The sequence below is a fragment of the Lepeophtheirus salmonis genome, chromosome 10 (genome assembly GCF_016086655.4).
Source record: "Lepeophtheirus salmonis chromosome 10, UVic_Lsal_1.4, whole genome shotgun sequence".
NCBI classification, from domain to species: Eukaryota; Metazoa; Arthropoda; class Copepoda; order Siphonostomatoida; family Caligidae; genus Lepeophtheirus; species Lepeophtheirus salmonis.
Genome location: NC_052140.2, coordinates 837,468 through 853,719, shown reverse-complemented (window position 1 = coordinate 853,719; position 16,252 = coordinate 837,468). Strand labels below are relative to the sequence as shown.

Genomic DNA, 16,252 nt, shown 5'->3' with positions numbered 1-16,252 from the left:
TATTTTCATCGATTTCAAAGGATCAACATCGGAATTATATGTGAGAAGACCAGGAAATATTTTTTCATGAGTCAATATATTTCATTCTTCCACCAGAGGGACTGGACTTACTTAAGAGTTGTTATTCCAAAGAGGGATTCAACATATTAAACAGTACTCCTCGCCCTTTGCTCAGCCCGGAGTGAGACATTTCTTTGTGAGGGGCGTGGCATATATCCGTTAGTTATAATGGTGAAATTACTCAAATTTTGTGGGATACACGTGATTTAATCATTTAAAATTAACCTGTGCTTACTTAAATTCAGTATATACAGCTGAGAAAATAAAAAAACATTATTCGGGTTATACAACACTCGCACACTAAAAATACTTAGGATTTACATCCCTATGTATATGTACTCGCCTTTTCTTTTATAATATTAGGAGCTGTTGATAAGCCTTATCTAAAGTAAAATTCATTATTTTTTCTATATACTTCCTATATATATATATATAAAGGTTCTAGGATGTTACGCCTCGGCCAGTTTCGCCATGAGAAGTTATGTCCTGGGAAGTTTCGCCCTGTGGAAGTTTCGCCCTCATACATATATTATAGCATAAATGTATCTTTTACTTATAATTTAAGATTTAAAATTAGTCTCCACCGAATTGAAGTCATTTGTAATGCATTGTTGTAGTGTAAAATCAATGCATTTAATCCCATTTTAAAATAGAACATATCAAACGGTTCGAATTCATTATAATAACAAAAAACAATTATTTCATATTAATTACTCAAATGCCATAATTAATTATGAAGAACTTCAAGTTGAAGTAAAGGAAGACCTAAAATTATATGAAGAAGCTACATTTAGGCTATAATATATGAACAGGGCGAAACTGCACTTCCTAGAACCTTATATTAAAAAAAGAAATCGAAAATTCACTTGGTCACCCTGAGAATTTGAAGAATGTTTTGAAGGAGAGCATTTTAGTTGTTGTAACATTTCTTTAGATTAACTGCAATCAACTATAAGATGAGAGAAATAAACACAAATTCCACTCCATATCTAGCAATGATATAGGCAGGAATTGCAACGCTGTGTTATGTATTTCATATGAAATACATAACACGCTGTCAATCCTTAATTATACCCCGAGTTCAATAAGAACTTACACTTATAATTCTACAACAAATCCTCAGTTACTCTTTGCCTTCGACACACTTATGATTGCTTTACACTTATTTTTCTCTCTTTAAGAATAATGGTTTGGAAAAAAAAATCATATTTATATAAGAATTTCAAAATGAGCACAATCTTCCAATTTTTATATATTTTTAACCCATATTTATTAATATGTACTCCTTTTTAAATATAACACGCTGTGTCTGCACACGCTACTCATGTAAACGGACTTGCCAGAATTTTCAATTTGATATACCATACAGACTGTTAAGTAATAGACAACAGTTCTACCATCATAGTCCATAATAGAGTGATTATTGGCGCTGTTGTAGCAGTATATTGCGGTGAATATTGTCCCTAGCTCAGTAAGGGCAACTTTCTATATTTAACAATGAAAGCGTGTAGTAAATTAGTTATTTATAAAGGAGATTCGCCAATTAATAATCCATTGAATATCAATTGAGAAGAAGGTAAAGTTGTTGTAGCTCAATTAGTATTAATAAATTAATTAAGGGCAAATTATAAGAGTTGCTGAGAAAGAGGCAAAGGACAAAATGTTTTGATTTTAGTAATTTATGCTCAAAATACAATCTAAAACGTCAATTGGAAATCTTATTGCTTTGATTAATTTATCTTATACATTTGTTGGTGAATATTTCAATTGAGAGCAATTCTTTTGAATATTGGACCAATTTCTTAATATATGTTTTACTATTTCAGCCTGTAATTTTCAAGAGAATAAGACACATATTTTGATAATCAACTTAAGAATATATTTATAATTAAAAAATATTATTAAATAAATTTAAATAGATAATTTGACTATATCTCAACATTATAAAATACATAAATAATAGTCCAGTGCTGATTATTTTATACATCGGAGAATATTCTTAAACGGTGAATATTGTTCCCAGAACGTTTTGAAATGCTTCCAAACTCTTTCAGGGAGCTCTGTAGGCGTATATTTAAATATTTTTTAATGACAAGATGAGTAAGACTCCAATAATGATTATCTGCTCCTATTGCAGTTTCTGATATATGTGACAAATAAAGTGTTTCAGCCAACAAAATCTTTTGCAACAATTTGTCGAGAGCATTTTTGTTTAAAGCATGAAATATTTAGCGTCGAAATATTTTCTGCGAGTGATACAGTAATTGGCACATACTTCCTCAAGGATAGCGTAGTCCTTTATCACTCATCTTGGAAAAGACGACATAACTCTACAAAAGAATTAACTATTCCTCCTTGCAGGGATCCCCCTCCCAGTGAATAAGTGCTAATCATTAAGAATACTTTCTGCAAAATGAAAGTGTTTCTTATTCAGTGCCTTTTTATACCCTGGAACCTTCATTGAGTGACTGTTGAGAATGTCAAACACTTCATCATGAAAAAGAATAAACTCAGCTGTAGCGAGTGTATCATCTGTTTGAAATCCAGGAATTCCTTGGGTGTGACCCCATTTTAGCGCACGACCAACACGACTGTTCCACCAAACAGTTCATCTCCCATGCCAATACAGTTCTTTGAAGTGTGCTAAAGCGCCACGGATATTTTTAAAGCAATGAGGTACATCGACTATAGCAACTACATTACTATTGCAATCCTCATGTGATCAGAAAAAGTCATCAATTGCTCATTAATAGACTTCGTTAAAATATTAACTCTTGCTCCATCCATTGTAACAGATCGGACCGTGATACCTCCTTCAAATGTACGTAAAATGCAATCTGATGAAATGAAATATGGTTTAATTTCACAGTGTCCGATCCATGGCGATTACTACATTTTATTGCACAGCAACTTCGAACCATTTTGCCTTGTTCCACTAAAGTAAAATAATCTATAGATTATTATTTATTAAAGCGCGTAGTTTCAAAATAATTCCTCTTGCCCCCACAAGTCGAGCCAGGTGAACAATTTTTCATATATCGTTCTTTGATAGGCCAGTAAAGAGGAGAGTAGTCACTCTACTCATGTATATTCTCTATGGGTAAGACAGACAGTTTTGGGGTCATAGATTAAAACTGGCACTCGAACACTCAATTAAAGCGTTATATAGCTACTCTTGGTGACAGTTATACTATTAAAAAGCATGGCAGAAGTCAAACATGAGTCGGAAAAGTGTTATGGTATAACCTTGTATTTCTATTAATCTTGATATAGACTATATTTTATGAAGCAGAATTTTGCTGTTCAAGTATTTCTGTGTTCATAGGAGAATATATAACGAAGAAAATAAGTAATTTTGGCCAGAACGTATAATAAGAAGTTCAAGTCACACACCTCTTACTTCCGTTAACTTGTCTCATTGAAAGAGGTTATGATATAACTTCCCCAACTAAAATGATGTTGTTAGTAAATAAGTCATTTAAGCTGTTGTAGTTACCATAAAAGACCGGGCCTAGGACTGACACATTTTATTAGTACAAGACTGGAGTCCTTTTAGGTTTTTTAAAGACTATTCCAACACTAATCGTAAGTTATTTATTCTTGTTTAACGATCCAACACGTGACTCATGGCTTTGGGCCTTAGAACATGATGATTGACGATCTATCTTTCTTGTTACAAGCTCATGATACAACCACACTATCTATCTATCCTTGCAGACAGTATTTCTTAAGCTCTCCATACAACTCCTCATTAGATACTAATTTCAATTATATTTAATGTTAGAACAGTTCTTGAGATCAGATGTCGTCCACGGCTATTTACCGTAGAAACATTTTCGTACCGTAATACGAAAATTTAGAAGAAAAACCGTACATATTCCAAGACGATTTTTATTATTTTTTAAAACATGACATAATTTATAATGGTTTATAATGGTCATTGACTTTAGCTAACATATATTGAATTAAATAGTATTTTGGGACGATTTCATCATCTAAATATTCCCTCTGATGCATAGCAAATTATACGCGAAGGTCTGAAAACGGTCAACAAGAAATAACTTGGATAAGTAATCAACGTTATTTCCATCGAATTACTTAAGAAATCTAGTAATCAGTCATTCTTTTTGGTTTCTTCACTTTTTTCACTTTTAATAGCAGCAGGAGTTTCATCTCCACTGGCTTCCTTGGGAGTTTCTTCCATGTCCCCAGAAAAGCCAAATTCATTCACACGACTCTTATCGACCTTAAATAAATTGGATAATTGTCTAAATTTCATGCAATATATATAAATTAAAAGAGGCTCTTACTCTGTAAATGTAGCGTTGATACAAAAATATGAAGAAGACGATATCGTCTCTAAAGCAGCCAAGGCGATAAGCAGTAGGCATTTTGATGACAAATGCAAAAATATCATCAATAAATGTATTTAGTGCCTTATAAGTCATCATCCTCCAGGGAAGATGTGCCACGGATTTAAGTTTATAATTGATAAATAGTTGGGGGGTCATCATGATAAAGCCTAGAGAGATAAAAATACAAAATAAACCATTTGAACAAGCTTCAGAAGTAATGATGGATTCCGGGTCCTGATTTTAAATTCAAGTAGTTGCAATTATTTTTTTAAATTCAAGTAGTTCTTCGGTTCTCATTGACAGAACCGAATATTGTATATGTTCTGAACTAATTATTTGAAAATTTAATCTTTCAATGTGTTGAATTATTAACTTTAAAAAGTATTATTGGAAATAAGCTAGAGATTTGTTCAAATATCTCGAAATCATCAATGAATGAGTAAGTTTTGAATTTAAACTACAAGTACACAATCATTTGATACGATTTCATGAGATTGAAAATCGTATCAAGATATAAGTATTCCGTCTTTTTACGGTTACTCTTAACTATGTAGAACAGGAACCCAGTTTTCGGTTCCCCTATACACCAGAGATCCATCACTATTCCCAAGTCAATAATACATACCAAAAGTTAATAAAAACCCATATGTACTGCCTAGTATGAAGGAATACCATCCTTTGTGCTCGTTGTACACAGCCGAGTAAATCATAAATCCAATCACAAATGGAAAAAGGAGAATACCAAGATATTTAAAGGCGAGTCTATCAATTTCCTTGGTTCCAGAGTCTTCATAAGATCCTTTGTCTTTAAATATGAGATATGGTATAATTCCAAAGAGTTTACGAGTTTTATCGAATTGTATGTCAATCACTTTGTTGATCTTCCATAATTCGATAAAAAATCCAACAAAACAGCTAAGCTTGATCATGGGATTTGTATCGTTATCGAACACATACAAAACAACAATTAAGGACTGAAAGACATTGAAGAATACTGAGCGCACCGAGAGACCTTCCAAAGTTTTGCGATTTTTCCAAAATTGAATATCTTAAAAAGAAAAACAGAGCAAGTTGTTATATGTGAAACAAAATATTTTATGTGTATTACCATTTTTGAAAGCAAAAAACTCAAAAATAGAGTGAAGTATCGACACAGCAAATGTCAGACCTAGAATGTAAATATTTGTTTCCAAAATGGCTTCCTTCATAGAGTCCATATCCTCATCATTTTCATCTCCCATAAAGTTGGCCATGATATTATAGCGACTTTTCATTTGTTGAGCACAGTATATTTGCCACTTAAATAACGAAATGGGTTGAAAAGTGATGGTAAGGTTTAATGACGTGACAGTTTCATTGATTATAGTGAAGTCTTTGTTCAAGTTCCAGTAATCATTGAGGTACATAATGGGCTTATAGTTCTGAAGTGAAGGAGTGAATTCAACAAATTCGTCGAGAGGAGGAGGCACATTCCCAGGCGTCCAGGCAGTAAAGTCATTGACAACATTGATTGTTAAGTTGCTATGCCAATGAGAAATGATTTCATGCTTAATACCTTCATTGGCTTTCCTTTGCTCTTCTAAAGTAGCCTCGGTCTCACCAGTGAGAAGATTGGCAGTTTTCTTATAAATTTTCTTCTTAAATCTAAAGTTAAATGGATATGATATAGCTCAATAATGAAATTCGGCATCACTTTTCAGGACCGTCCGCAGGCTTATATTTTGGGGAGGGCTTGGATTTTGGATTTTTTCCCTAAAAAATCCAAAAATTTCAAATATTAATTTTTTTCAAAAATCTACAACTATTTACAAAATTGAAAAAAAAATTCAAAAATAATAAATTTTTGGAAAAAAAAAATCAAATTTTATATTTTCTAGTAAAAAGAAAAAATTACTCAATTTGGGGAGACCACAGCCCCTCCAGCAGACGCTCCTGCTTTTATTATCAATGCTAGAAAGAAAATTCACGAAGTACTCAAATATAAATGAATGAATTACTTGTTTAATTGGAACATTTTATGGATTGTCGATTTACGGGAGAATACACCTTTACCAGCATTGGGGTTAGGAGATTTACCACTAAAAACCATGAATGAATGCAAGTAAATGGATCCATTACTACGTAAGCTCTATAAAAAAATGAGGAACGGAAATTAACTTATTAATAAATGAAAATACCAACAAATTTATACCTCAGATGTTGGAAATGTAGTGGAGAAAGTGTAGATTCCATCATCATTTTCTCCTCCGCTATAACTTCCATAATCAAGTGATTTGAGCTGCCATATCAAAGAATCCGAGTTATTGAAATCCCCAAATTCTTTCTCTTCTGATAAGTACACAAAAACATCCTGAAATGAACAAAAGATAACTCTAATTAATATTCCATCATTTATAAAAAAATAACCAAATTGTATCCATCCCTAAGAATATAAATTTAAGAGTCAAATAATACAATAATTAAATAGGGAAATTAATTTAAAATAAAATGTTTATTTATATAATACAAATTTCCTTTATTTAATTATTTGTATTTTATAATATTAAATGGAGTAAATACCTTCAATTAATAATATAAAATGCAAGGAGTTTAATTGAGAACAGTTGCAACAGGCCCTTTATTATAATATCAAAAAAGCTATAGTCACAATGTTACAATTATATAATATAACCAAGATTATTTTGAAATGAATAATTAATCATTTTTATCACCTTTTAAGCTTTTTTCAAAGGATTTTGAGAGATAAAAGTAATTTTTTTAATACTGCAGTCATTTTATGATTGTTTTGTTTTAAAAATATATATCGTTTGAATAATTGATTCTTTTGTTATCAGTTGATATATAATTTGGCCAAAATTCAAAACTTACTCATCATTGAGGATACATTTGAGATACTTTAACAAAGACGACAATTCCAAAAATATAAATCTATTAATTCATTAATAATTCAAAACCTTGGAAATGTTTTATTTGTACAAAAAACAAAAAGGGTACCGAACCAAAATTTAGGACTACATCTCCACTAATATATGTCTTAGGAGGTTGCTTTAAAAATCATTTTAAAGTTCTGATATTTAGTTTCTTGTTTGTTTATGACTATGTAGTTTGCGTAAACTGACGACTAACTTCTGAGCAAAAACAAAACAACGTGCGTCTGAATTTCTCAGGCTACAAGTTGCAGCAGAAACGGCTGGTGTGTCCTTGGGACCAGTCTAGAACATCAGGATAACCCCTGGATGTAGGTAAAAACAGATAATACAGTCATTAAGTGGTGGATAAAATAAAAGTCAAAGAGTTTTGTGCCCGGAATTTGGTCGATTTCTAGCCATTTAACTTCTGGCCCAGTAATAACCCCAATATTAATCCATTAGATTACGCTGTGTAGGGCATTTTAGAATCCAATGCCAACAAGATATCTCATCCCAACTTGAAGTTTGTGAAGTCATCATCATGAAGAAGAGGTACAACCTTTTTGAATAGTTCATGAGCTGCTTGAACTTCAGACCTCGTATGGAGGTTGTCATTGAAGCAAAATGGGGATATTTGGAATAAAAGTTCTGCATTGTGCATTCCTCTATATGTCAATTCCTCAAGTGCAATTTGTAGAAAAATATTAGTAACTGCTATATTTCTAAATATATTTGAACAATAGCATATATCTGTTGTCTTAAATTTAGGAGTGCTAGGGTCAAATCAACTCCAAGTAATTGAACCTGAAGCAAAAAAAAAAAATGCTACAAATGTTATTCATTTATCCGACTATATTTGTTCTGATAAGAGACTGTATCAGGGAATCGCTAAGGAGTACAAATCAAATTGAACAGTTAGTGTTAGCATATGAAAAGTACGATACGAGACAATATAATATTTTGTAGACATACACTTTTGAGTAATTCAATTTAGTATATAGTCAAAAATGTAGGTAAAGTTTTTAAAGCTATTGATAATATCGTTAGACACCAGAGACAAACCTTTTTTACTACACATGACAAAATATAGCTTTACGGGAAATATTTTCTTATATAGTTTTTGACATATTACATTAATATAATTTTATCGTTTTTAATGGGAAACTATTGTACAATGCACACTTGACTTGTATTCCTTTGAGTATTCCTTTCAAACTAGAATTACCAGAGATGTCATTTTGATATCATTTCTAAAACATCAATAGTATAAGTGACGTCAAAATCAAGATCTTGTCCGTTTTAGGTGGCAACGTGAATTGCGCCGTTATTTAAGAACCTACATATTTTATATTTGCTTAAGTAAATGGTTAAATAAGTAAAGTCACAAAAATAAAGCTCAATAGAAAAAAGCGCTTTTTATTTATTTGGCATTGAAGTATTAATACCCCTTAAAACAACCAGTGTTGATTTTGAATTCACTTATCTTGTGGGTGTTTAAGGAATTATGTCAAAATTACGATCCCATGGCCCACCAAAGAGGTACACAACCGACACCGTTCTAGACTTTTAATGGTTATATTACTTAAAGTACTTAAAAATCGACAATCTTGATCTATAACTTCACTGTTTAGCCTCTCTTTCTTTATCAGTTTACAACTGTTCTTTATCATTGTCACAAAAAGAGGAAGTATTATATTTGGACATCCTTTCCTTATAATTGACTAACTTCAGTCTTTAGCTACTCAAAATGTAACCCATCAGAGTATCACTGATAGATGTTAACTAAAGCAAACCAATATACTAATTGTATTTTATGTTCAACTATTCATCAAAGGACAAAATTCGGTATTAATTGATATCCATTTTGTCTTTATGTTTAAACTAGAGCTGAAGTTGTACGTATTAAAATATATACAAAACTAGTGGGCAATAATTTGAAACACACATATAGTTTCATTAATATGGAGGTGATATGTAGAATGAAATGAAACTATATTCATGAGCACGAAGTGTTCTTATTAATGAAATTATAACTCATGTTCCATACACGAGCAGGAGCCTGAGTGAGGCACTTACAAATAGAGTTCCAGTTTGATATAAATTCGATGCTGGAACATGAGTGGATCCTCCCGGATTACTACTTGCTCCAGTTGTATTTTGAGGCTGAGGTCGGCGAAAGAATTGACTTATAAAATAGATGATCATAACACGAATGAGCAGGGATTTGAGGATGGCAAAAAACTTTTCCAGCCCGGTGGGTTGATATCTTTCTCTCTCAGCATTGATTTGATTGTTGAGGATTTCCTGTTAAGGAGTAAATATAAAAATGGTTCATTTAATTCATTAAGAGCAAATAAAGGACTCTAAATATTTTAATATTAGAGTGATAAATATAGTCAGGGACATCATGAGACTAGTGAGGTGGGAATAGGGGGGATTTCATATCAAAATAATCACATTTTAGGCGATAGAAAGGCAATCACTACTACACTAAATAAATCAATATTTGAAGATATTTTATTCTTTCTAAAGGAACACATAATTTATGGAGTCAGTGAATTCAAATAAATAGAATTACCTCTCCAACACTTCGTCCCGAGTCGGATGGAGCGACTTGCAGATCATTTTCTTCATTAGCCATGCCTTCAAACCTTCTTCAAGTGCCGACACGATCTCCCTTCCTTCTAGTCACTAGTCAGTAACTCTAAAACGATGACAGTAAAAAAGAGAAGAGGAAAAAAACGATGATAAAAGAAGGAAAATGAAAATCACGAAACCTTTCTCTCTCTTCTCTTCTGAATAATTAATTTATTACCTCAGCCTCTAGCTAGCTCTCAGTACTAGCAGCTCGGCTCAAACTTAACATATTATCTAATAAAATATTTATTATCATCGAATCATGTTATCTTTCAACTATCATATTATTCTTAACAGTTTTTTTTTGCCCTCTCACTCTTTACATCTGGGGTGGTGAGATAACTCCCGGATGTGTGTTTTATTTCTAAGTAGATCCCTATTATGTTACTTATATTAGTATTAATCCACGTGGTAGAAAAACTTTTTCCTCCGGGGGGGTTAAATATTACAACTGTTTCCAATATATGTAGATGACCCGGGGATATTATTACCTCTCCACTTAATATGTGTAACAAAATACAAATCAAAATGGTTAAAACTCTTGTGATGCATCGGCATGTTCGTAAATCAAAGAACTTTTATTATATAATGTAGTTTCATACTGGTTTCAATATGGTTGTTCATCGAAATGAGTCCCTGGATAATGCGGTTTTATCCGTTTGTGAAAGTTTAAAGACATATAAAACTGTATGTTTAATATGAGTTCTTTAAAATGATATGAATATTAGAGCATTTTCGATGACTTCATTTTGGGACTTAGAGTTGATATTATTACCACATAAGATGGACAAATATTATGAAAATATTGACGAAACTTCATCAAATGGCTTAATAAATAAGAAAAGACTTAATACTTAACAACATTCCTACTTGATGCCAATAATAAACAGTAATTTTTTGTACATAATCATAGTATTATGTACTAAAATAGCTAGATTTCTATAAATTTCCTCTCTCGAGCGATTAGGGCCGAAAACAGTAGAATAATAAGAGTAAAATTCTAACTCGTTATAGTTAAATTTTATCAGTAACACATATATAAGGTTGTATAACGGTATGTAATAACATATTTTTAATGGATATTAAGGTTAGATGTATAATAAAACTAGGTAATATATATATTGATTTTTGAATGATAGACAATAATTTTTAAGGCCTTTTATATGTTGGTCCTATTTTGACATCTAATAGGTTAATAGTTCATGAAAAAAGTTTACCATTGCTATATAACTCGGTTGTTTAGGCCCCCAAAATGGCCGACATCATGTGAAAATGCTCTATGAACCTTAAATTAAGACAAAGTACTTTCATATTGCGCAGTAGTAAAGATTGAAGGTGCTAATATCGGGTTAAAATTTACGTACATTGCACATACAAATTATTTAGAAACTTCACAAGATACTAGCATTATAAATTTATTAACGTCCATTATATTCTTTATTTGATCCATCATTATCTATTTGTAATTTTGAAGATTATTATTTGGAGTTGACTTATTTTCCAGCAAATGGTAAGATTAAACAACGCAACGGATTGCAATAAAGTTTAAACTGGGGGAAATATTTATAAAAGTATTTACATTAAGTATAAATCATGTCAAATTGATTTCCCCCATTTAAGCAATAAAAATCCAGCCTCAAAACATGTTTAAACTTCTGCAAGCTTTTTCCTCGCTGTATATCGGCATTTTGTAACATACGTAAACTGAGCAAAGTATTTTCAGAAATTGATCTTTTAATTATTCCTTTTTAAGGGAAAATTTGGCAAGTAAAACGCATCCGCAGCACTGTGGTCTCCATTTTAGGTCAATTTTTGTATGTGTACAGAATCCAAAGTGCACACAAAGAGTGAAAAGATATATAGAGAAGCATATAATACAGGGTCGATCTTATCTAGTGGTATACATTTAATTTTTTTTAATTTTTCAAGTGTTAAATGTAAACAAAAGGTTTTGAGAGATCATTTATTTAACAAAATCATCTAAAAATAGTCCTTGACACAACTTTTATTCAATATGGGAGGCCCCAGCTTTAATAATTGGCTCAATATGAGGCCTAAATCCCTTGCAGATCTTGACTATGCTGTTACCCTAGAGCTTGGTTCCCTTATTCTTGATGGAATCCTCTAGAGACTGGACGACACTCCTTTGAGGAGTAGCACTCACCCTCTCCTCCAGAAGGTCCTCCATCTTGGTGGTGCGATGACATGGAGCTCCGTCTTGAGTAAAAAAAATGGTTGTCCCCGAATTTTTCGGGGCAGCTCCTTCCTCTCCACAAAAATGGGTGGGCAGAATCCACAACGCCCAAGACCATGGCTCTGGGTGGATTTTTTATTTTGAAGACATGTCTCACTGAAGCTGAGATACTGTCTGTATGTTCGGTTGTGATGTAGCGGCTGTTTTGCTTATTCAAAGTGGGATCAAGGATGAAAAAAATTACATCAGAAAAGATCAGAAATTTGACCGACAGTCAAGGTCTTTGGATGTTTTTCCTCTGAGTGGAAGGCGAGCTTTTGAAGACTTTTCCTCCAAGTTGCTCGTTTTAGAGGGGTATCTTAATAGACTCTAATTTAATTCATACTATTTTTTTCCTGGGCCTTCCTCTACTCCACTTTGTGAGTGAGATAAGTGAGCTCCATGATTAATTTTTGGTTCATTTAGTTTATTTTCTGAAGTTTTATTTTTCCTTGGTTCTTTCATTCGGGGATTTTGATCTGGAGAGTGAGGCACACCTTTTTAATAGCGACAAAATAATAAATTAAGTACTGAAAAGGCTTGCACAATGTCATCCTTTTTATTTAAAGAAACCATAACTTCGTGTGTTCTCATTTGATTGCTTTCATTCTCTTGAATAGAAGTCCTCCCTTTTCTTTTGTATTTGAGTTTCAACTTAATAAGAGAGGAGGAAATCTTTTGGTTCTAAGTAAAACTTCTTAATTATAATAGCAAATTTAAAATTTAACAATACTCATAGCTAAAAACATACTTGACATCCTTAAAACTAATAATGTACATATATAGTGCATTTATAAAAGGATTTGAGGATCCAAAGTCTTTTGTTTCTAAGAAAAATTGAGTATTTCTATTATTTAGATGGATTGCTCATTTTGATACACGATCCAATTTTTGATAACTTTTGATATGTTCTGAATTAAACCTCTTAAAACTATACGACAAGGAACTTTTACAATTTAAAGAGATGTTTAAGTATTTTTCAGTGCTGAAAATACAAAAGTAATTTATTTTAAATATCAGACTTTCTAATATATTTTAAAAAATAACTACCTACTTATAAATAAGTGGTATGAATGATTTTCCTTCAATAGTATAGTTTATCCCTACAAGTGGTAGCACTGCAAGACAGGAATTAATCCAATATTGATCCTCATTTCTACTTTGAGTACACAACTTCCCATTAGTAATGAAAATCGTGTGTATTTTGAGTTAAAAAAAAAAAAAAAAAAAAAAAAACCGTTAATCAACAGGGTAACCCTAACAATTTGAAGAATGTATTGGAGGAGGACAGATTAGCTGTCATGACGAGCTACAATCAGCTGTGACAAGGGAAGAGAGGGGAAAATAAAATAAATGATAATATTGGCAAAAATTATTCCCATGTCGATCCTCAATCCAACTCAATCATGTTTTGAATGTAGTAGGAAACGAAGTTGACTACTCAGGGGTTAAATAATAATAGTAACAGCAGGTGAAAAGTTAATTCGTTCTTCAGATAACCAATTAAAAAAAAACAAAAAAAAACAACAAACGAGTAACTTAAAAATATACCAGATTTTCATTTCTACTATCCAACATGAGCACACGCACTCTATATGTACTTAGATTTGCTGTCCTCAAGAATAATATAAAAAATAATGATAACAGCTATTCAAAATAATAACACAGTTCATGTTGCAAATAAAAAAGGAATTAACTCGTTTGTTTCATGTTTTAACCAACTCTATTAATGGATAACCAGATGTTCTGATGATACTTGCAAATTAAAACTTGGAAATACCTTCAAGCCTACATATTTTTAAGTATAATTACCACTGCATTATACAAAAATGTAGATTCATTTACAAATTTAGTCAAATGATAATGGGCAAATAATTAGCTAATAGTGTAGGTATACCATAAAGCATTACCATAACGATAAAATAAACTTGGTCCATTTTTGGACATTTTACATTGACTTAGAAAGTCATGATAAAAACTGATGTCATTTATCGCATATAAAAATGAGAAAGTCAGTCAGACGAAAAAACAAACATATGTTGATTGATCATTTAGGTAGAGGTGTTGTTAACATTTTTTCTATAAAATTTTTGTGTTAAAAGGATCTCAAAGGAGCTCAAAAACATTTAGTAATAAGTGAAACGTATAATGAGAAAAATAACAATTTAAAAATTAGAAAAGACCAAATTATGTGTAATCGTTCTTTTTTGTTCATTCTTTAACAGATCGTCTTAGCCTTATCAATAAGTATGATTATAGGTATGAATGAAATGAATATTATCCGCCTTATGTTAAAAAAAAAAGAAACCGAAAATAAACCTGGCCACCCTGACAATTTGAAGAATGTTTAGGAAAAAAGCAGCATAGCTGTCATGACGTTTCATAAAATTGAGAGTAAGAAAATAAAATAAAAATCCTACTCCGCATTTAGCGAGGATATAGGCAAGAATTACTCGATGTCGATCCTCAATTCTACTCCGAGAATGAATTACTACATTTATAACATCCCAACAAATCGTCAGTGTGTCTCCTCGTCTTTCACGTATTTATTATAATTACTTATTTATTCATCAGAAATAAAAGAGCAATACCAACAGCTTTGGATAATAAAAACCCTTTTCAGGTTGCTATTCGTGGTGTTACGAGTAGGGATGATAATATTCATAAATGAAAAGAATATAAGAACGCCGGTATGTTAAATAAAAGAAACCAAAAAGTATCGTGGCAACCCTGACAATTTGAAGAATGTTTTGGAGGAGAGAAGCATAGGCAATGATGAAAATCCAGTGTAGAATGGGCATGTTTAAAAAAGAAACCGAAAATCAACATGGTAACCCTGACAATTTGAAGACTGGAGAAGAGAAAGAATAATGCTCATGACGCTTCATTACATCAGCTACAATCAGCTGTGACAAGGGAGGAAGGAGAAAAGGATATACACCAGGACATTTGCTAGAATTACTCCAATGTCGATCTCCAATTCTACTCTGAGTCCAACAAGGACTTACAATTGCAACTCCGCAACAAATCCTCAGGGTTACGATCCGTCTTTTATGAGAACACACAAAACGTTCAAACAGGGTTTGAATATAATTAAATCTATTTAGGAAAGGAGATTCACAACTCAGGAATTAAATAATAATGACAACTGCAAAGGAAAAACCAATTCCTTCTTTATACTCCCAATGGCAAATTAACGAGCCAACTATCCTGGATAAGTTTGCCCGGACGTCATACTTTATCTTTCTATCTCGAAATTGGAGATAACAACAGAGAGTAGTCCAAATTCAATTCTCGCAACCTTTTAATAATAAGTAAATAACATGGTACATCAAGCAAAGGATCGCAAAGGGAAGGGAAGGATATATTGACGGACGGAGAGGAGAAGTATCTCTACTTCTTCGAGTTATTTGGATAATAATCACAATGATATTCATTACTTTCATCTAAGATGATATCTGAATATCTGAAATATTATTCCCAAATTGGACTTGTTCGATAGCTTTGGATCAAAACATTTTCTTTTGGAGGGATTGCAAATTAAACGAATTGGAAATTTGGACTGCTTTAATTGAATGTGGTCAAGTCATTTGAGAATATTTCTTTTCTTTATTTAAGTATGCTTTTCCACACAATGAGACCTTTCATCTACTTTCGTAACCCTTCAAAGTGCTAATTAACCGAATAAACTAGAAAAAGTCGAGATTCTTCTTTTTCTTTTCGCTTCGCGTTCCTTCACTTGAAGTACCAAAAATATTTCCTTTTTATTAAAAGGTTGCGAGAATTGAACTTCAACTATTCTCTCTCGCTGTCTCCAATTTCGAAATAAAAAGAGAAAGTATGTCGTGCGGGTAAACTATTTTTGATACCCTATTTTTGAGTTTGGCCGTTCTTTGGAATGATTCATTTGTAGAATGAATTTTCTACAGCTGTTGTAAATATATTTTAACTTTTGTGAAGTACAATTCCTTTTTCACTATATATATCATTCCATTCAAAACCTGATTGAACATTCGTGTGTGCTCATAAATTCATATTTTGCTCTTACTAAAAAATAC

General features: G+C 32.0%; 1 protein-coding gene across 2 annotated transcripts; it reads right to left on the bottom strand.

The window, feature by feature from the left end:
• Positions 1 to 3,937: 3,937 nt before the first annotated feature.
• Positions 3,938 to 10,316, bottom strand: LOC121125123 (putative lipid scramblase CLPTM1). 2 transcript variants are annotated; one of them, XM_040720236.2, is made up of 9 exons: positions 10,102 to 10,316; positions 9,903 to 10,028; positions 9,401 to 9,628; positions 6,607 to 6,765; positions 6,413 to 6,543; positions 5,524 to 6,059; positions 5,041 to 5,463; positions 4,371 to 4,582; positions 3,938 to 4,306 (listed from the first exon to the last, which is right to left on the bottom strand). In XM_040720236.2, exons 2-9 carry the CDS (start codon positions 9,963 to 9,965, stop codon positions 4,175 to 4,177), a joined length of 1,884 nt encoding a protein of 627 aa, XP_040576170.1. In that variant the 5' UTR covers positions 9,966 to 10,028; positions 10,102 to 10,316; the 3' UTR covers positions 3,938 to 4,174. The 2 variants fall into 2 exon arrangements, with proteins under 2 accessions (XP_040576170.1, XP_040576169.1); XM_040720235.2 differs by having other exon boundaries at positions 10,140 to 10,316.
• Positions 10,317 to 16,252: the final 5,936 nt, after the last annotated feature.

Coding starts and splice junctions, on each gene's coding strand:
- LOC121125123 (XM_040720236.2), bottom strand. CDS start 9,965: ATGGCTAATGAAGAAAATGATCTGCAAGTCGCTCCATCCGACTCGGGA. Junction 9,629..9,902: donor CGGGACGAAGTGTTGGAGAG/GTAATTCTATTT, acceptor ACTCCTTAACAG/GAAATCCTCAACAATCAAAT. Junction 4,307..4,370: donor ATCAACGCTACATTTACAGA/GTAAGAGCCTCT, acceptor AATTTATTTAAG/GTCGATAAGAGTCGTGTGAA.